At 64.5% G+C, this 18407-nt stretch overlaps 3 protein-coding genes across 13 annotated transcripts; 1 reads left to right on the top strand and 2 right to left on the bottom strand.

Annotated features, from left to right (window-relative positions):
* The first annotated feature begins 196 nt into the window (after positions 1–196).
* On the top strand, positions 197–1955 carry PRG2 (proteoglycan 2, pro eosinophil major basic protein). 5 transcript variants are annotated; one of them, XM_085580045.1, is made up of 5 exons: positions 197–819; positions 896–1083; positions 1158–1292; positions 1441–1528; positions 1795–1955. In XM_085580045.1, exons 1-5 carry the CDS (start codon positions 759–761, stop codon positions 1851–1853), a joined length of 531 nt encoding a protein of 176 aa, XP_085436171.1. In that variant the 5' UTR covers positions 197–758; the 3' UTR covers positions 1854–1955. The 5 variants fall into 5 exon arrangements, with proteins under 5 accessions (XP_085436171.1, XP_085436168.1, XP_085436170.1 ...); XM_085580042.1 differs by having other exon boundaries at positions 204–819; positions 1476–1528; XM_085580044.1 differs by having other exon boundaries at positions 266–819; positions 1476–1587.
* A 174-nt stretch (positions 1956–2129) lies between these two features.
* CNOT12 (CCR4-NOT transcription complex subunit 12) lies at positions 2130–11312 on the bottom strand. 4 transcript variants are annotated; one of them, XM_085580014.1, is made up of 13 exons: positions 11234–11312; positions 10610–10742; positions 9994–10128; positions 9239–9863; positions 8488–8560; positions 6477–7712; positions 4045–6173; positions 3608–3923; positions 3269–3398; positions 3049–3185; positions 2727–2887; positions 2550–2615; positions 2130–2416 (listed from the first exon to the last, which is right to left on the bottom strand). In XM_085580014.1, the coding sequence occupies exons 3-12, from the start codon at positions 10085–10087 to the stop codon at positions 2555–2557; spliced, it is 4962 nt and encodes a 1653-aa protein (XP_085436140.1). In that variant the 5' UTR covers positions 10088–10128; positions 10610–10742; positions 11234–11312; the 3' UTR covers positions 2130–2416; positions 2550–2554. The 4 variants fall into 4 exon arrangements, with proteins under 4 accessions (XP_085436140.1, XP_085436141.1, XP_085436138.1 ...); XM_085580015.1 differs by having other exon boundaries at positions 3608–3926; positions 8488–8557; XM_085580012.1 differs by having other exon boundaries at positions 3608–3926; positions 11234–11311.
* Positions 11313–12034: 722 nt separating this feature from the next.
* Positions 12035–18396, bottom strand: SSRP1 (structure specific recognition protein 1). Of its 4 annotated transcripts, none has more exons than XM_085580025.1 (17): positions 18203–18396; positions 17626–17782; positions 17232–17417; positions 16950–17055; positions 16292–16482; positions 15994–16224; positions 15802–15905; positions 15565–15693; positions 15184–15405; positions 15028–15100; positions 14499–14637; positions 14361–14406; positions 13744–13867; positions 13215–13385; positions 12892–12983; positions 12599–12779; positions 12035–12342 (listed from the first exon to the last, which is right to left on the bottom strand). In XM_085580025.1, the coding sequence occupies exons 2-17, from the start codon at positions 17677–17679 to the stop codon at positions 12274–12276; spliced, it is 2118 nt and encodes a 705-aa protein (XP_085436151.1). In that variant the 5' UTR covers positions 17680–17782; positions 18203–18396; the 3' UTR covers positions 12035–12273. The 4 variants fall into 4 exon arrangements, with proteins under 4 accessions (XP_085436151.1, XP_085436149.1, XP_085436150.1 ...); XM_085580023.1 differs by having other exon boundaries at positions 18250–18396; XM_085580024.1 differs by having other exon boundaries at positions 18297–18396.
* Between the last annotated feature and the right edge of the window lie 11 nt (positions 18397–18407).

Below are 18407 nucleotides of genomic sequence, written 5' to 3'. Positions count from 1 at the left end.
CAGCCCCCCCCCAGGGACTCTGCACCCCAATCCTCATCTCCATGCCCTGTGCACCCCAACACCTCCAGCCCCTGTACTGACACCCTGCCCCCCAAACTCCCACAGCCCCCTCCCCACACCCCCCTCTTCATGCCCCGACACCCCCTCCCCTGAACCAAGCACACCCCAGGCACTGGCTGGGCAGGGTGCTGGCAGAGCCCCTCTGGGGTGTCCCCACCATGTCCCCAGCAGTTGGTGGTTGGGGATGTCACAAGGCTGTGGTTGGGGGCACATATCCCTGTCAACAATATAAGGGTGGCAGTGGGCAAAACCCCCCAAGACCCAGGTGAGGAGCGGAGACAGGGCCATAGGAGTGGGATTAGTCCTCAGCTGCAGGGCTGGGGGTTCCTGAGTCTGACACTGGGGGGCTCTGGGTGCCAGGGGTGGAGGGGGCATGGTGGTGGACAGAATGGCACAGGATGCCCAGGGTGGGGAGTGACCCAAGGGTGGGAAGTGAGGAACTGAGCACATGGTGGGCACAGGAGGCCTGGGGTCTGTGGGGATGGCCATGGGGGTGACAGAGGGGATGGGGCACGGGGTGGCACTGGGGATGGTGGAGGGACAGAGGGGATATGGGGGGATTTCTGAGGGGATGTGGGGAGGACAGGGTGATGCTAGGGGTGGCAGAGGGCCCATGGGGATGTCCTGAGGGTGTCCAAGAGTGATGAGACTCTGGGCTCTCCCAAGGGTGCTAGCGGTGTCCCCTGTGTCTCTGTGCCATGTGGCCCTGCCTGCTGATGGCCCTGGCCCTGCTGGGCACAGTTCCTGTCAGCCACTCTGGTGAGTGCCCCCCACACCCCCACCTGCTTGCGGGGACATCCTGGGGACACCCCTGATCTCAGGGTCACCCAGCCAGTGTCCGCAGCTCTTGGCAGCCCTGCGGTGGAGGATGAGGAGGACGTGACAGAGTTGGAGATGCCCAAGGAGTACAGTGGGTGCCGGGGGGCCGGTGACAAGCAGGCACTCGGTGTCCCCAGCATGCCGGGCACCGCCACCTGCCGCTACGTCATCATCTCCCGCTGCCAAACCTTCCACCGTGCGCAGGTGGGATGGGGTGGGATGGGTGGGGGGTCGGGGTGGGGGCACCAGTGCCCCCCGTGACAGCTGTGTCCCTGCAGCGCATCTGTGCCAAGCGCTTCCATGGGCGCTTGGCCTCGATCCACAATTCCCACACCAACACCTTCCTGCTGCACCTGGCGCGCCAGCACACCAACGCCGGCCTGGTCTGGATCGGTGCCGTCAGCCAGCCCGCCGTAAGGACCTGCCACGCACCCACCACCCTGGCTTTGGGGCACCCTGTCTCCTCCCAGTGTCCCCAGTGCCCACCGGGGTGCTCCAGCCTTGTCCCAATATCTCTAATGCCCACCCTGGATATCCCATTCCCATCCCACCGCCACGCAGTGCTGGGAGTCCCCACGCCCTTTCTCCCCTGGCAGATCCCAATCCCGAGCTGCCACTGGACTGACAGGAGCCCCTGGAACTACAGCCGGTGGGTGCCTGGACACCCCCTGCCCGGCCGCTGCTTCTGCACTGCCCTCTGCACCAACAGTCAGTGGGGGCTCTACAGGAGGGGTTTGGGGGGTGCTGGGGTAGCCCCTGCCCATGATGGGGGAAGGGTGCTGAGGGGCTCAGGATGGGGAGGTGACACTGGGGGACTGGTATAAGGTGTCTGGGGGGCTATCCCCGGGGCTGGAGGGGGTCCCTGGAGATGAGGGTGCTGGTGGGCAACAGGCTGATCCCCCCTTCTCTCCCCAGATGGGCTCTGGAGGAGTGTGCGCTGCAAGCGGTGGCTGCCCTTCATCTGCGAGATATGAGGGGCTCAGCCCCCCGGGTGCCCCCGGGCCTCCCCTACTGCTCTTCCCCTACAGGGGGCTGCACCCCCTCCCTCAGAGTACAATAAAATCTTGGTGTCAGCACCTACTTGGTGTTTGGGCAGGGCCAGGGAGCCTGGCTGGGTGCACCCAGGGTGGGCACAAAGGGGTTTTGGAGGTGTCCCTTCTACCCTGCACAGTGCGGGCGATGGCAGTGTTCCCTCTTCCAGGATCTCTGATCCCTGCCCACTGCCCAGGAGAAGAGCCAGGACTCTCCAAACTGACCAGCGAGGTTTTATTGTCTGTGGCAGTGGCACCACGAGCTGGACCCATTGCCCTGTGTCCAGGGCCATACACGAGCAGGGGGGAGGGGAAGGGGGGCTTGTGCCCACCCCCAGACCCTTGAGGACCAAGGGGATGGGGTACGGGGGGGATGGGGAGGAGGTGCTGGGAAGACAGGGACCCTGCGAGCTCGTACAAAGTGCATAGGTGTGTGGTGTGTGTGTGTCCCCACGGGAGGGGACAGCCCTGGTCCGGGGACAGCGGGCTTCAGCGTCGGAGTGAGCCTGGAAGGGACACAGAGGAAGGGGGTAAGGACCCTGCAGGGCCCCCCCAGGGATGACCCATCCCAGGGGACCCAGCCATAGCACAGAGGAGGGAGGGGATTACCCCCAGCACTGCCTGAAATCCCACACTTACCCTGCTCAAGGCTTCTTCCTTTTTAGCTTTAACGCCTGCAGCCAGTGTGGGGGAGAGGCCTCAGATCTGGGGAATTGGCAGAGTTTCAGCAGGAGCTCCCCAAAACCAGGCCCAGGACCCAGACTGACCCCACAGCACCCCCTTTTGCTTCCATGAGGATCCTGGCCCCACACTCACCCTGAGGACTTCTCTGGCTTGGGGGGCAGGGCTGGGGGTTTCCCACTCACACCAGGGATCTTGCAGGACTTGGAGCGCTGCACATGGGGGTCTTTAGGAGGGGTCCCCTTGCTGTCCCCTGTCCCCTCCTCGGCCGAGCGGTTGCGACCCCTCAGCTTGGCCTGGGGGCAGAGAGAGAAGTCAGGAAAAAACAGTGCTTTGTCCCCCAAACCCCACCACTGCCTTCTCCCTGTCTTTAGCCAGGCCCCAGCCCCACCCTGCCTTAGTTTCCCTGCATTCCACCCTCCCTTCCACCCTGCAGCCAGGAGTCCAAGGGAGTCACCTTGATGGCGGAGGCGCTGAGGCCAGGAAAGAGCGGCACCTTGACCCCCCTGCCCGAGGATGAGCCGCGCATGCGCCGGCTCCGGGGCTCCTCTGCCGCCTCCTCGTCAGAGGATGCTGCTGGGGCTGGCCGAGGCTCTGTGGGGACACAGGGACAGTGTCACCATGACACTGTGCCAGGATAGACACACCACTCCCATCCCCATTCCCGCTGGGCTCACCCGTGGAGTCCCGGAAGATCCAGCTCTCTCCCTCGGTGGTGGTGGGGCGCAGGGACGGCGCTCGGTGCTGGCGCTTGCGGCCCAGGCTGGCCTTGCAGCGCAACACGCTGCTGTCCAGGAGCTCTGTGTCCTGCAGAGCCCAGGGGACGGGTCACAGCTGGCACAGGGAGCTCAGAGACCCCCCACCCCAGCCAGCATACCCCCAGCCCCCACAGCAGTGCTGGGGGCTCTCAATCCATGGCTGTCCCTGGGGGCAGCAGGGTCAGAGAGCCCCATCCACCGACACATCCTGTGTCCCAGGCCATACAGGGCGATTGCAATCTCCCCACTTCCACTCACCTCCAGAAGAGGAAATTCCTGTCCCTGCTCCACAGACCGCTCAGGCTGGGGGGTAGTCAGTGAGAGCTGCTGCTCCCCCCAGCTCGAGGGCCTCTCCCCATCTGGGTGGTCTGAGGGCTGCTCCTCACTTCCTCTTTCTGCTGGGATCCCACTGGCAACCTCTGGCAGCAGAGGGGCGACCCTGGGGCTCTGTAGGGCAGCAGCTGGTTCAGAGGGATGCCTCTCCTCCTCAGAGTGGCTGGGTGACTCACTCCAGGGGGGCTCCACAGCTGGGCAATAAGCTGGAATGTCACCCATGGAAGGGCTGGGGGCTGACCTGCTAGGGGGACAAAACCGCAGAGTTGCTTTAGCCCAGGTAACACCAGCCCTGGCCCAAACCCCTCCGTCTGCCTCAGAGGAAGCTGTTCCCTCCCTGCCACCACCAGGGCCCTCCTTACCTATGCTCTGCACCGGTGTCCCCTCCCACGCTCTGCTCCCCCGCACCAAGGTCCCGGCTGCGGGCGGCACAGCGGGCGCTGAAGGCACTCGCCCACTCCTGGCGCCTGGCCTCAGCATCCTGTGGCTCCACACTCCAGCTGTCCAGGTCCTGGCTCCAGCGGGCATTGTCCATGTCCAGAGAGAGATCCCTGTGCAAGCCTGCCTGGGGCTGTGCCAGGACCCCGGACATGGAGCCATCCGAGGCACTGCAGCGATCTGGCACCTGCTCTGTCCCAGCGACACCAAACTGGTTCTGGCACTCAGCTGCTCCAAGCTCCCAGTCCCTGCTGCCACAGCTGTGACTCTCCTGCTGGTGGGCACTGCCCCAGGTGGGCTCCTGGGACGGAGGCTCGGGGTGGTGGGAGCTGGGCATGTCCTCCTCACCAACCCTGACCTGCCAGGTCTGCCCAATGCTGCTCTCACTGGGCCAGCTCAGCCGGGCTGGGACCAGCCCCTGCTCTTCCTCCCTGGGGGTCACAGAGCTGTGCTGCCCATCCCTGGCTGCTCCACTGGGGCTCAACTCTCTGCCCCGTGCCTCCACATCCCTGGTGCTGGACCTGTCATCCCAGACACTTCTGCTGGGGCTGAACTCCCCATTCCGGGTCTCCGTGTCCCCAGTGCTGCACCCACTATCCCCAGCTGCTCTGCTGGGTGTGAATTCACGGTCCTGGGTCTCCAGGTCTCTGGTGCTGCATTCACTGGCTTCAGCCAGCCTGCTGAGGCTGAACTCCTGGTCCTGGCTTTCCATGTCTCTGGTGCTGGATCTGTCATCCCAGGCTGGCCTGCTGGGGCTGAACTCCTGGTCCTGGCTTTCCATGTCTCTGGTGCTGGATCTGTCATCCCAGGCTGGCCTGCTGGGGCTGAACTCCTGGTCCTGGCTTTCCATGTCTCTCGTGCTGGATCTGTCATCCCAGGCTGGCCTGCTGGGGCTGAACTCCTGGTCCTGGCTTTCCATGTCTCTGGTGCTGGATCTGTCATCCCAGGCTGGCCTGCTGGGGCTGAACTCCTGGTCCTGGCTTTCCATGTCTCTCGTGCTGGATCTGTCATCCCAGGCTGGCCTGCTGGGGCTGAACTCCTGGTCCTGGCTTTCCATGTCTCTGGTGCTGGATCTGTCATCCCAGGCTGGCCTGCTGGGGCTGAACTCCTGGTCCTGGCTTTCCATGTCTCTGGTGCTGGATCTGTCATCCCAGGCTGGCCTGCTGGGGCTGAACTCCTGGTCCTGGCTCTCCATGTCCCTGTATTCACCAGTCCACGCTGGTCTTCTGGGGCTGAACTCCCTGTCCTGGCTCTCCATGTCCCTGATTTCACCAGTCCACGCCAGCCGACTTGGGCTGAACTCCCTGTCCTGGCTTTCTGTGTCCCTGTACTCCCGAGTCCAGGCTGGCCGGCTGGGACTGAACTCCCAGTCCTGGCTCTCCATGTCCCTGGGCTTATACCTCCTGTCCCAGGCTGGCTGGCTGGGGCTGAGCTCTCTATCTGGGCTCCCAGCATCCCCAGTGCTGGATCTGCCAGCCCAGCCCAGCGTTAAATTCTCGTCCTTGTTTCCAGCATCCTGGCTGCTGTATTTACTGGCCCAGTCTGGGGTGAGCTCCCTTTCCTTCATCTCCGTGTCCCTGCTGCTGTACCTGCCTGCCCAGGTGGGCTGCCCGGAGCGCAGCTCCTTGTCCAGCTGCCGGACATGTCCAGTGCCAAGGCCACTGCCCCAGTTGGCCTGTCTGGAGCCAAGCTCCTCCGTGCTGCCATAGCCCCGGCCCCACTCGGCTGTGCTGGCACTGAAGTCTGGATCCTGTGGGCAGTTCTTCCCAGTGCCAAGAGACTGGGACCAGTCACTGCAGCCCAGTTTCGTGTCCCCCATTGGCTCCGCTGCTCTGTAGTCACCACTCCAGCTCTCCCGGGCAGCGCTGTCCTTGTCACTGTGGTTGCTGTCCCAGCTGGATTTGGTCCCAAATTCCTGGTCTTGCTTGGTCTCAACTGGCCAGTTTCTCTCCCTGGACGCACCTGGGTGCCTCCAGTCAAAGGTGCTGTCCTGGCGAGGGCGGCCAATGCCAAACTCACTGCACAGGTCCTTCCGTGACCAGCCCAGCAGGTTCTGGTGGAAAAAAGGGGAGAGGAGTTAGAGGGGGGAAAGAGGTTAGAAAGGGGAGAGGCGTTTGAGGGGAGCAAACCCTGGCTCCCACAGCAGCGGAGCTGGGGAGGAAGGAAACACCTTGGGGACACAGCACAGTGGGGCTCATCCCAGGGAGGGGGCAGACCCCACCACCTGCCCCTCAGTACACAGTACTGCTCAGCCCCCAACCACCCATCACCCATGCTGTCCCATCCCACTGCTCTGTGGAGGGCAAGGGAGAAGCCCAGCCCACATTGACCCCACAGAGCCCTGCACACCCCTCACCTCTGGAGAGCTGTGAACCCCAGATGACGCCAACAGCTCTGTCAGCCAGCCCGGGTCGGCGTGGGGGTCAGGGTTCTGTGAGGGTCCTTCAGCCTGGCCTGGGCCCCCAGGACCCTGCAGGCTCTTGGGGCCATCACCTGCACAGGCTGAGTCAGCTGCAGCAGCTGGATCTAGGGGGGCTGGATCCAGGGGGGCAGCTGTGGTGAGGCTGGGCTCGGTGGGGGACTCGGGCTCAGCTGGGTGCTGGCCAGGCTCTGTCACATGAAGCAGGGAGTGGGACACGGGAGCATCCTGCTGTGCCTCCCCTTCCTCCTCCTCTGCTGAGCCCTCAGCCTCTTGCTGGGTCACAGGACCCCCTGGGCATGGAGCCCCCTCTGCCTGCTGGCTGCCAGGTCCTTCAGACCTGCTGTCCTTTGGAGGGCCGGGGGCTGCAGCCTCCCCATCTGACTCCCCCTCTTCGGAGAGCCCTGAGTCAGGCGTCTCCCGGATGGGGGAGCGGGGAGGGAAGGCTGGTAAGCGTGCCCCCCGTGACGGGAATGTCCACTCAAAGGACTGGGAAAGGCTCCAGCCAGACTCGCTGCCCAGGGAGGGCTCTGACAGGAGGTCTCCAGGCCGGGGCAGGGCACTCAGTGAGCCCCCCAGCTCCCCCAGGCCCTGGCCTGTCGGTGGGGGCTGCAGCACCCCCTCTGAGGAGCGCCGGAGCCCCACATCCCGGGGAGGGGGGTTGAAATCAGGACCCTCATGGGACCGTGGGGACACTGTGGAGTCATCAGGTCCTTCTGGGGAGCCTGGGGGACGAGAGGCTTTGGCAATGGGTGGGCTGGGGGGGCCCAGGTACTCAGCAGCAGCCTCGGGAGAGCCGGGCGGGCAGGTGACACGTGGGGGCAGTTCAGGAGTGCCAGGGGGGCTGGTAGTGCCAGGGGATCCTTCCCCTGGAGTGTGTGGGGAGCCAGGGGAACGGGAGACACTGAGCTGGGGTTCAGTGGCCGAGGGAGCACCCGGGGCCTGGGTGGAAGTGACAGGGACCTCGACTGGAGGCTGAGTGAGGGATTTGGGGGAGCCAGGGGGCAGTGTGGGGGAGTCTGGGGCCAGGAGCTCAGCAGGAGCATCAGGGGAGCCAGGGGCTGGGGCAGAGGGCTCAGCAGACTGGAAAGGAGCTCCTGGGGCTGGGGCTGGGCAGGTGGGAGGCCTTGGGGAGCCTGGAGGTCCGAGGGCACCCAGCTGTAGAGTGGAAAGCTGTAGAAAAAGCCAGCAGGGGGTCATATCACTCAAGAGGCCCCTCCAAATATCATCCATCCAAAAGCCAGCCCCCCAAACCTTGGAGGGTCCCTCCCTCCAGCCTCACTCCCCTCCCTGCACCCGGGGCAGGAAGTGCCCATGCTGCGTGCCAGAACCAGGCTGCTCCTGGGTGACTCAGCCAGGGCGGCTCCTGGTGCCCCAGCCCCACTCCCTGCCCAGCCCCTTGTTGCCCCCAGAGCGCCTGGACAGACGGAGACAAGAAATGAAACAGGAATAAGTCAGAACCCCCAGCACAGCCCCCTGCCCTGCCCGTGGCTGGCATCCCCCTGCCCAGCACTGCTGAGGTTTGCCCCCTCAGTGGGGTGACCCGGTGCTGCTGCCCAGGCTGCCACCCGCAGTGTCACCATGGCCCGGTGTCCTGGTCACTGCCCTGAGTGAGCACAGCAGTGAAAGGGGCTGGCGGGGTGCCCGTGGGGCCTGCCCTGCCACATACCTGCCAGGTCACAGAACCCCAGCTGGTGACTCACAGCTGCTCCCTGCCCATGCCTGGCACTGGTGTTGGCACACGCCACCCCCACACGGCCGGGCCCCACACAGGACTTTTGGCACAGAGGGCCCTGAAAGCCCCCAGGAAGGGGCAGCCAGCGCCCCAAGGAGAAAGGAGAGACACGCACCCCGCAGAGAGGGAGCCCCGGAGGAGACAGGAGAGCCCCGAAGGAGAGAGCCCAGGAGCGGAGCCGCCATGGCGCCGGAGGGTGAGGCCAGCACTCACGTCAGGAGGGGATGGTGGCCTCCGGCGTCCACAGGGGTCCCCGGCACAGCTCAGCCCAGCTGGGGGGGAGCTGCTGCAGCGAGAGAAGGGGAAGGGGGGTAAATCTCACTGTGTGCCTCAGTGCTATTCTCCCACCACCCACGAGACAGCCCTGCTCCAAACCACCCTTCAAGGACTCGGGCCCTGCCACAGCTGCACAGTCTGCGGCTTGGACTGTGAGGGGAAGGAGGCAAAGTGGCCCCAGCTCCCCTTCCGGAAAGTTTTCGATCCTTTGGGAGCAAGTTTCTCACACTGCGTCTCAGAGCAGCCCCCCCCCCAGCTCTCCCTGAGGTGCCCAGCTCTTGGGATTGTGGCCAAGCCCTGGCCCTGGCCCAGGACATCCTGCAGCTGGAAGTCCTGCTGATCTGCTCCCTGTGCCCTGGCACGGCCCAGAACGGAAAAAATAGCAAGGCTGGAAAATCAGGAGCATTTCCCGGGGGAGCGACCCCCTGTCTGTCACTCCCAGCCTAGGGGCTGGCTCAGAGCCTGCCCACAGGCAGCTCCTGGCCTGGGACAGCCCATTCTGCGGTTGGCACCAGCCACCCCAGTCTTCCCACGGAGGCAGCTCGAGGCACTGCGGCTCAGGAGGAACCCGGGCCCCGTGCCGGTGACCAGACCTCAGCTCCGTTACATTCCCAAGCCTGGGATGGCTCAGAGTGATATTCCCTGTTCCCACTGCCACTCCTCCTGGCATCGGTCCCTGTGCCCTCACCTCATTTCAGCCACAGGGTGTCCGTCATCCCCCATTCCCAGCTCGCCTGCAGCAGCTCGGGGCATCTGGGGGGCTTCGCTTGCAGGGTCTCCATCTGTCTCCCCGCTGGGATGCTTCCGGAAAGCAACAAAGGTCTTGGAGCCGAAGCGGGAGGAGGGGTCGGTGCAGAAGGGTGAGAGCCAAGCCCGGTCTGGGCTGCCTGGGCCCTCCCTGCTGTCCATCTTGGCCAGGATCTCCTCCACGGTGGTGCCCGGGAACCGCTCCGGCCTGGTGGCCACCGGCACCGGCGTCACCTTGAAGGGCACCGGGCCCTTGCGCGAGGGGGTTGGCGGGGCCGACGGCACCTCCTCCTCGGAGCCCGTGACCAGGGGCGACGAGAGCCCCTTCCCATTGGGGGTCTCGGGTGATCTGACAGTGAAGGAGGGGCGCCGGAGGGGCCCCCCCGTGGCTGCCCCGCTGTAGGGCTGGGGGCCGGCCAGGCGGTTCATCTTCTCTGCTGAGGGCAGCTCGGGCCGGGGGTGCCGCGGGCCCGGCGTGGGGGGCAGCACCGGGGGCTTGGCGGGCACGGCCGGCTTGGGCAGCACGTGGGGCTTGGGCCGCACCGGCGGCTTGGGGCGTGCGCTGCCTACAGAGAGCAAGGGAGGGGGACGGGGTCAGCGGAGTGGTGTGGACCCCCCCCCAAAATGGGAGCAGCCCTCAGGGGGCTGCCCCAGCAACCTCCCCCACCCCGATGGCCCCCAGCCCAAGGTACCGACCTTTATCGGGGCTGCCGGCCAGCCCGGGCCCCCCGGTGGTGGCAGGGGGGGTGCAGGGCACGGTGGGGTGCAGGGGCTGCGGCTGGGAGGCCATGGCGACACAGGGATGTGGGGGGCACAGTGCAGGGTCAGCCCCTGGGGAGAGAGGGAGAATCGGTTTGGGGAGCGCCTCGAGCCTGGGGGAACCCAACCACCCTGTGGGGCCCTGCGCCAAGCCCTGTCCAGCTGTGCCAAACGGTGATCACACCGTGGTGCCACCCTTAGTACATTGGCCCCGGCTCACCTGAGCCAGCCTGGCCCCAGCAGCAGACCCAGACACGGCCCCAGCCCCCACCTATAACCACAGGGACCCCACACTACACCCCTGCCGCCACGGGGCCGCTCCTTTACCTGTCTGACCCTGCGCTAACCCGTCCCAGCACACACGTGTCACTCTCACCGACCTTCGCCAAGCCTCCAGCGCCCAGCTGGCCCCCAGTCTGCCCCAGTCCCCATCTCCGCTCCCTGCCCAGGTCACCCCCCGGCCCCCCCGAGCCCCCGGCAGCCCGGGAGGCACCGCCCGGTCCCCCGGGACCCTCGGCCAGCCCCTCTCAGGGGCCGCGGGTGCCCCACTCACCTTCCCCACTTCAGCCTCATGTCGGGGGCGGGCCGGGGACACACGTGGGGGGCGCAGAGCGGGCGGGGAGGAGGGGTTAGTGTCCCCACGGGTCTCACGCTGCTGCCGCCGCCTCTCCCGTGACTCACCGGGGCTGCGGGGACAGGAAAAACCCGCTCGGTGCCTCCTCCCGGCCCTGCCCTCTCTCCCCTGCCCTCCCCCCGCCGCCCTCCTCTCCCCGCCTCGCTGCCTCCTGCCCCGCCGGGGTCCACCCTCCCCACGACCCCCCTCCTCTCGCCTTCCACGGGGGAACCGCCACCACTACCCACATCTGGCAACCATCCGGCCCGTTTCCCGGCCCGGGATGGCGGCGGGGCCCCGGGATGCGGGTCCGGCCCCCCGGGGTCCTCCGCCAGCGCGGCCTAGCCTCGTTGCCGTGGCAACGGAGCCTGCGATCGAGTGGCTGAGCAGGCCGCGCCCGCGGCCTAGCGCCGTCCCCATGGCAACGAAGCCCCCCACTCAATTCGGGGGTCCCGGCCCGTGTTGCCCGCCGGGGCCGAAGCCGCGTGGTTCCCCGGCGGGCGCCACGGGCCCGGGGGGATCCCGGCTACCTGCAGCCTCATGCCGGCAGAGACCCCCACTCACCCTCCACCGGCGCTGCTCATGCATATTCATGAGCGCCCCGGTCACGCCCCAGCGGCGGGGGGCGGGGCAGAGCGGCGCCGCGTGGCGGGCGGGCCGTGGAGCGCCCGAAATGGGGCTGGGGGCACACGCTGGAGACCTCCAGCACTCCCCGAACAATCGCCCTCGGGGGCCAACTGCCGAGCAGGACCCCCCCGCCTGCCAATGATCCCATTGCCGGGGTCCGCCAGCCGCGGGGCTGCTGCCTGAGGGGCGGTTTAGGTGTGACAATAGAACCCTCCCACCATTTGGGCATCCAGGGTCCCTTGTGCCCACCGCGGAGCCGCCCCGCGGGGCTCCTGCTTCCCCGTAGCCCCATCCCAGCGGTGCCAGTAAAGGCAGCGGAAGGAGGGGGGAACAGGCAGCCATGAGGCCCCCCCGGGGCTGGTTCCAGACCGGGAATCGGCTGCAATCAACACCGGAGGGGAAACTGGCCTTAATCGGATCATCCCCCTCATGAGGGAGGTAGAAAAACCCCCAAATGGCATCAGGATCGAGCGAGGGGCTGTAATTAGGAGCCCTGATGGCTGAGCAGGGTCTGGGGGCCGCTAATGGAGGGTGGGGAGAGAGTGAAGTCAGCCCTGGAAGCTGTTCAAGGAGGGGAATGAGCTCCCGGATGGCTGCAGGAAGGAAGGAGGGATGGGGGAGCCAGCCCCACACCCACACAAACACCATCAGTGGGGTTTTTTTTTATTCAACCCGAGTTGCCATGTGAACGGACCCAAAATACAAAAAAACAACACCAAAAAAAACCAACGAGGGAAGGAAAGAAAAAGAGAGAAACCCAAGTGTTTAGAAAAAATAAATTGATGGGATACAAATGTGAGGGACTGAGGAGCCTCTGGCACCTCCTGCCACCACGGGGTGCATGGGAGGACAGGGGAACCTGGCCCTGCTCCCAGGTGGGAGCCATCCAGAGCCTGGGACCCCGGTCCCTGCCATGGGGCTGGCACGCCCAGTCCTCTCCCGACCTGGGATCCAGCCTGAAGCCAGCTGCGATGGCGCTAATCCGAGCCGGAGGCAGAGTCCTCTGAGCTGGGGGCTGGGCTGGCAGCTCCCTCATCCTCGGAGTCCTGCAGGCAGGGGACAAACAGGTCAGCAGGGGACAATGAAGGCAGGGCAGTATCCTTTGCTACAGCAGGCACAGGGTGATGGTGGTGACTTGGGGACACACCAAGGGATGTCCCCAAGGACATGAAGTACCAGAAGGACCCAGCCTCTCCAGCAGAATCCACCAGAATGTTCCTCAAGGAGGAGGGGCTGGGACCCTCCCAGAGAGTTGTTCCCCAGGGAAGAGGGACCAGGACCTTCCCCAGTTGTGACCCCCACCTCCTTCTTGCTCTCTGCAGAGGAGCTCTCATCACTGGATACGAATTCCTTGCTCTTGAAGCTGTCGCTCATGCCCTTAGCTGGGGACTTGGAAGATGAGGACTTGGAGGTGGCACCTTTCTTGTCCCCCTTCCCCTTCACCTGCTTCTCTTGCTTCTTCTTCTTCTTCTTCGACTTCTCCCTGCATGGGGTTGGGTGAGCAGAAGGCAGAGGAGCCACATTACCCAGCTGGTCCCGGGAACAGCTCGATTTTGGGGGGCAAAGCTCTGCCAGCCCCTTGCCAGCACACTCACCCCCTGTGGCTGTCGGCCTTGCTGCCCACACTGTATTCCTTCATGGCCTTCTCGTAGTCCCGCCTGGCATCTTCTGCCTTCCGATCCCACTCCTGCAGCCAGAGCATGGGCTCAGCGAGGCTCCCCTCCTCCTCTACCATCCTCCAGCACCCCACCCTGCTCCCACTTCTGATCACCCAGCTCACCAGTCTGAGGATGTCCCCACCCTTTCCCAACTCCACATCTGTGCCACTCCAGGCTCACAGGAGCAAGGAAGGGTCTTCCGTAGCCAGCCACCCCTCCTGTACCAGGCCCAGCTCTCTCCTGGGCTCCCCATCCCTCACCTCCTTCTTCTCTTTGGACATGGCCTTCCAGAGCTCCCCAGCCTTCTTGGACAGATCGGTGATGCTGATGCCAGGGTGGTCCGACTTGATTTTCTCCCGGTTGGCATTCAGCCAGAGCATGTAAGCTGACATTGGGCGCTTGGGAGCGTTGGGGTCCTTCCCCTTCTTGCTCTGGGAGGTGGAGAACATGCGTGGAAGCCCAATGCACCCCTCACCCAACACCTTGGGACCAGGCTCTGCTCACCTCTGCACCCCCCAGCAATCCAGCTGCAGCCCTGGGAGAGGGCTGAAGGGACAGGCTGCTGGAGAACAGCCTGACAACAACCAGGATAGGCTGGGCATGGGAATAACGTGCCCTTGGGAGAGGCTCAGCCTGGACCCATCTGGAGGCAGCTACACCAGGCCAGACAACAGCTCTGACCAGGGCACTGGCAAGTGTGACAGAGGCTGAGGTGAGGCAGCTCAGGCGGGGCTGTGACCTGCCTGACCCCGCTCCAGGACTGGTCCTGCTCCCATAGCAGACTCTCACCTCCGGCTGCTTCTTGCGGGGCTTGCGGTCCTTGACGATCTTGGCCTTCTTGGCCGGTTTCTTGTCGTCACGGTCGCTGTCGCCGTCACCGCTGGAGGAACTGGCCGAGGCGTTGCTGTCGAACCTGCACAGGGCCACCAGCCTCAGAGCTGCCCCCAGACACCACATCCCTGAGCCTTCCCGGGCTGGAGCTGCTCTGCTCCCGTTAACAGCCCCCGGGGGAGCGGCCTTCCACGGACATGGCTCGTTGTGTTCTGCTTCCTGGACATTCGGAGCTCTCATGGTACCAGGACTCAGCTTCAAGCTCCCCCACAACTCCCACCCATCTTCACCCCAGCCTGGGGCTTTAACCCTCCTCCCAACTGTTCTCTTTCCTGAAAAGTACAGCCAAGGCCTCCCCTGAAGCCTTTCCAGAACTTTCTCATATGGCCTAATGCCATTACAATGAAGCGAGCCCAGAACTGCCCCAGCTGCCCAACATTCCTAAACCCAGGACTGTACACTCCCAAATCCAGGTGATCCCAGGCAAGTTTGAGCATCTCTCAATGCTCACACAGCCCTAGAACAGCACCTTCCTATGGGGCTTTTGGATAGAACTCTGCCTGGCCTCTACTCACTCTTCAGCCACGTCATCATCCTCTTCTCCAGGGTTGAAGGACGAGTCTGGAGGAGAAAGTGAGGGCTCAGTGCTACAGATCATCATGGGGAGCAAGAGCTGGAGCACCACAGCACTCCCTCACAGCCCCAGCCCTCACCTGTCTCCTCCCCAGAGCCATCACTGCTGTCATTGGCATTCTCTTCCCGGATCTTGCCCTCCTCTTTCATCCTCTCCAAGTAGGCATCGTGCTGGTCCTCATCAGAGTCAGCATATTCATCATAGCTTTGCTTCATTCCCTGCAGAGAGGCGGGATGAGAGCTGCTCCCTGTGTTCCCCTCTGGAACACAGCCCTGGGCATGCACAAACCAGGGGACAAAATGGCCATGTCCCCCCCTTCCCCCCTCAGGGCCCCAGAAAGAGGGGCAGAGCAGTTATGGGGGTTAGAGGGGCCCTCGCACACCACACTGGGGTTACTGGGTTAGTCAGAGACCACCACGGCCATGCACAGGAAACCTGCACCAGGAGGAGGAGGAGGAGAAAGAGGAAGGGATATCGCACGGACCTTTTTCCTCTACAAGGGCAAGGAGAGAAAAGAGAGGTGAAAAAAGGAGGGAAAAGCAGCCGGATTCTGGGAGAAGGCAGCGCTAGCGCCAGGGGGTGTGAAACCAGCCCCGCCTGGCTAATACCTCCTTCAGGCCCCGGTTCTTGATGTTCAGCTTCTTGGCATTGACGAAGTCAAAAAGCTTCCCGTACTCCTCCCTGTGGGAGAGGGCACGGTGGGGCTGGAGGTGCTGGGGAGCCCCGGTGGGCACAGCCAGGCTGGCCCCACAGCCCACACCCACCTCTCAATGCTGCTGAAGGTGTACTGGGTGCCCTGCTTGGTCTCGATCTCGAAGTCAAAGGAGCGGGTGGTGGTGGTGCCGCGGGCGAAGTTGACGAAGGAGATCTCGTCAAAGCGGATGTGCACGGGGGGCTTGTGCACGTAGATGAAGCCCCTCTCCAGCGGGTACAACAGCCCTGAGCTGGCCTTGTAGGAGCAGGTGATGCACTGGGCTCCGGAGTGTCTGCAGGACAAACGCTTCTATCCATGGGGACAAACATCCTCCCCGTGCCCAGCCCTGGCAGACTGGCCCTGCTCCCCAGCACGAATCACACAGACAGCCCCTTCCCTCAGGCCATGAGGACGAGGTGGAAAGAGAGGGACTGGCCCTGCAGCTGCTCACCCCTGGAAGTTTCCGGGCACGGTGATCTTGCGGTTCACCAGTGCCTTCATCACCCGGCTGACCATCTCATAGAGGGACCCGGACATGTTCTTGGTGAGCCGCCCCTCAAAGCGCTTCTCCACCTCCTCCCTGTGAGGCGGGAAGGAGGGCAGAGGTGAGAACAGGGTCTGGGGTGTAAGTAGCTCCCTCAGGATCCAGCAAGGGGTCTGGGAAGCAGTGTGGCATCAGGCAGCTCACTCATTCATGTTGAGGGTCAGGGAGATGTCCTCATCCTTGGAGAAGAGCAGGATCAGGAAGTGGTAGCGGGTCTGGCCTTGCTTTATCGGGGGGTCCAGGCTGATCTGGAAAGAGAAGAGGAGGTGAAGACACGAAACCCCCCAAACCACCCCCAATGCCCTTCTGGGGGAGGGCTGAGCCATTCCCACTCACTACGAAGAACATCTGGCGCTGGTCCTTGTGCGGGAGCAGGAAGAGGCGCAGCACGGTGGTGTAGGGGATCTTGTAGTCGAAAGTCTTGCCATGCAGGTGCAGGAAGGTGGGGTAGATGCGGATGTCGTAGCGCCCGCGCGGCGTCAGACACTGCAGCTCCCGGAAGATGCAGATGGCGTCTCCGGTGGCCTGGATCACGTCCGCCTTGGACAGCACGTTCTGGGCGAAGGCCTGCCAGGGAAGCGGTCACAAAGGGTCCCTCGCTGCCAACCCCCACCCTCCTGCCAGCCCCACGTACCTCCACGGGGTCCACACCATCCTCCTGGGTGGGGGGCACGTAGAACCGGACCTCCATGAGTGAGACCTCGGCGTCATCGTTCTGGTGGAACTCCAGCGTCACCTCATTCTTGCCTGTGGTGCACTGGGACACGTTGCTGAGCGGGATCTCGAACACCGGCTGCTCCCCGATGTCGAAGGACAGCAGCTGCCCTGTGGGGACAGGGACATCACAGCCAGCCCAGAGCTGTGCCCCACAAATCCCATCTCCAGCCACGGCCTCGCTCCTCTCCCAAAATCCAGCAGTGCCTCTGTTCTCATCACTGCATTCCCACCCTCCAAAACCTCCAGGCTTTCTCCCTTCCAGCAGCATCCCTGGAAATTGGCACCGATCAGAAACACAAAAAAAGGAACTGTCTGACCCCATCTGTCCCGGTCCCTTAGCTGGAGGCACATCCGCCAGCTCCCCTGGCTCCCTGGTGAACGGCACACATGTGCAGATTCCACACCAAGCATGGCCCCCTGGTATTCAGGGCTCTCCTGAGATGGCAAATGTCCTCACTTTCCCTGAGGACATCCCTAGAAAGCAGCTGCTCCTAAGGGAATGGATGTGGCAGCAGAACAGCCACACACTGGTGGGAACATCCCACCCCACGCCCTTGAACGCCACTGGAACTCACCTCCAAACCTCACTGTGCCCCAGTTCCAGCCCTTCACACACAGATCCTTCTCTGCGAGCTCCAGGCAATAGTGGGCCTTGAAGAAATCTGACAGCTTGTCAAATTCCTGGGTTGGGCAAGAAGGAGGCAACACCGTCAGGAACCAGCAGTGCCCAGTGCCCCAGGTGACACACAGCCCCTGGCCATGGGGATGCAGGGGGCAGGGCTGTTCTGGGGCTGGCAGGGAGCACAACTGGATCTGGAACAGGGCCAGGGCAGCAGGAGCAGGGAACAGGGACTCACCGACTCCCGGAACCCGTCATACTTGTAGACGTGGCCGTTCTTGGTGAGCAGCTTGAGGCCGTGGCCCAGTGCCACGCGCCGCCACACACCCTCAGCCAGCTCTGAGGCCTGGATGTTGTCCACCTTCCCTGTCTTGCTGTTCTTGAAGATGACGCCCTGCCGGCTCAGCCGCAGCCGCCCATCATTCTGTGGGAGAGCTGGGCATGAGGGGACTCAGTCCCATGGAAGCATAGAGGAACCATGGCCCCGTTGGGTGCGGCCCTCCAGGCACCCACACCACCAACCAGCCACAGTTTCATCTCCCACACCCTCCTCATCACAGAGCATTCACTTCCCCCATCCACACCCAACGCTGGAAGTGCCCCTAGGGCCATCCCCATGTTCTCTCGCTTACCATGGAGCCCTTCACCTCCTGGTAGATCTCGTTGAACTCCAGCGTATCAGCCATGGCGGCTGCGGGCTATGGGAGGGGACGGGGATGAGTCGGGGGATTCAGCAGCCCCCCGAGCCCGGCATGCCCGGGGCAACGGCAGAGGAGTCAGTCACGGCAGCTGCGGGAGGACAGGGGGTGAGCCGGGCTGGCGACAGGCTCCCGGCCCTCCCCAGCGCCCCCAAAACCAAACCTCACCGCCCCAGCCCCGCAGGCTGCCTCTCGTGGTGGCACCTGGCTCACTGACGGGGGCGACCCCCGGCCCAACTCGCCCCTTCCCCGGCTGTGCCGTGGTCCCAGAGCCGCCCCTTCCTGCAGCCCTCGGCCACCGCTGTGTCATCACCCCTGCCCTTCCCCTCCCTGATGAGGCCACCCCAAACCACCCCCGCACCCACAAACTCCTGCCGAGCCGGGGCTCCCAGGCGTTCCCGGGCCTCCCCAGCGACCCCCAGCCCACTTCCACCCCAGGCCGCTCCCCCATCCCAGCCGGCCTGCCATGACTCCGAGTGCCCCAGCCGGCCCCGAGCCCCGGTACACCCACCCGGCCCCCCGCGGGATCCGGCCGGCCCCGAGCCCCGGTACACCCACCCGGCTCCCCGCGGGATCCGGCCGGCCCCGAGCCCCGGTACACCCACCCGGCCCCCCGCGGGATCCGGCCGGCCCCGAGCCCCGGTACACCCACCCGGCCCCCCCGCGCCGCCGCCGCCGCCGCCGCTTTTCCCGCCTGCGCAGCGCGAACCGCGCGG

Source organism: Lonchura striata, chromosome 5 (assembly GCF_050655825.1).
Source record: "Lonchura striata isolate lonStrDom1 chromosome 5, ASM5065582v1, whole genome shotgun sequence".
Lineage (NCBI taxonomy): Eukaryota > Metazoa > Chordata > Aves > Passeriformes > Estrildidae > Lonchura > Lonchura striata.
This window is presented reverse-complemented; position numbering and strand designations above follow the sequence as displayed.

What these genes read in the sequence shown, in the direction of transcription:
- SSRP1 (XM_085580025.1), bottom strand. Translation starts at nt 17,679, where the DNA reads ATGGCTGATACGCTGGAGTTCAACGAGATCTACCAGGAGGTGAAGGGC. An exon ending in GGGCACAGTGAGGTTTGGAG is followed by an intron (nt 16,483 to 16,949) that starts GTGAGTTCCAGT and finishes CTGTCCCCACAG; the next exon opens with GGCAGCTGCTGTCCTTCGAC. An exon ending in ATGGTGTGGACCCCGTGGAG is followed by an intron (nt 16,225 to 16,291) that starts GTACGTGGGGCT and finishes CTTCCCTGGCAG; the next exon opens with GCCTTCGCCCAGAACGTGCT.
- CNOT12 (XM_085580012.1), bottom strand. Translation starts at nt 10,087, where the DNA reads ATGGCCTCCCAGCCGCAGCCCCTGCACCCCACCGTGCCCTGCACCCCC. An exon ending in CACCCTGTGGCTGAAATGAG is followed by an intron (nt 8,561 to 9,238) that starts GTGAGGGCACAG and finishes CTCTCGCTGCAG; the next exon opens with CAGCTCCCCCCCAGCTGGGC. An exon ending in GATCTTCCGGGACTCCACGG is followed by an intron (nt 3,186 to 3,268) that starts GTGAGCCCAGCG and finishes GTGTCCCCACAG; the next exon opens with AGCCTCGGCCAGCCCCAGCA.
- PRG2 (XM_085580042.1), top strand. Translation starts at nt 759, where the DNA reads ATGTGGCCCTGCCTGCTGATGGCCCTGGCCCTGCTGGGCACAGTTCCT. An exon ending in AAACCTTCCACCGTGCGCAG is followed by an intron (nt 1,084 to 1,157) that starts GTGGGATGGGGT and finishes GTGTCCCTGCAG; the next exon opens with CGCATCTGTGCCAAGCGCTT. An exon ending in GTGCCGTCAGCCAGCCCGCC is followed by an intron (nt 1,293 to 1,475) that starts GTAAGGACCTGC and finishes CTCCCCTGGCAG; the next exon opens with ATCCCAATCCCGAGCTGCCA.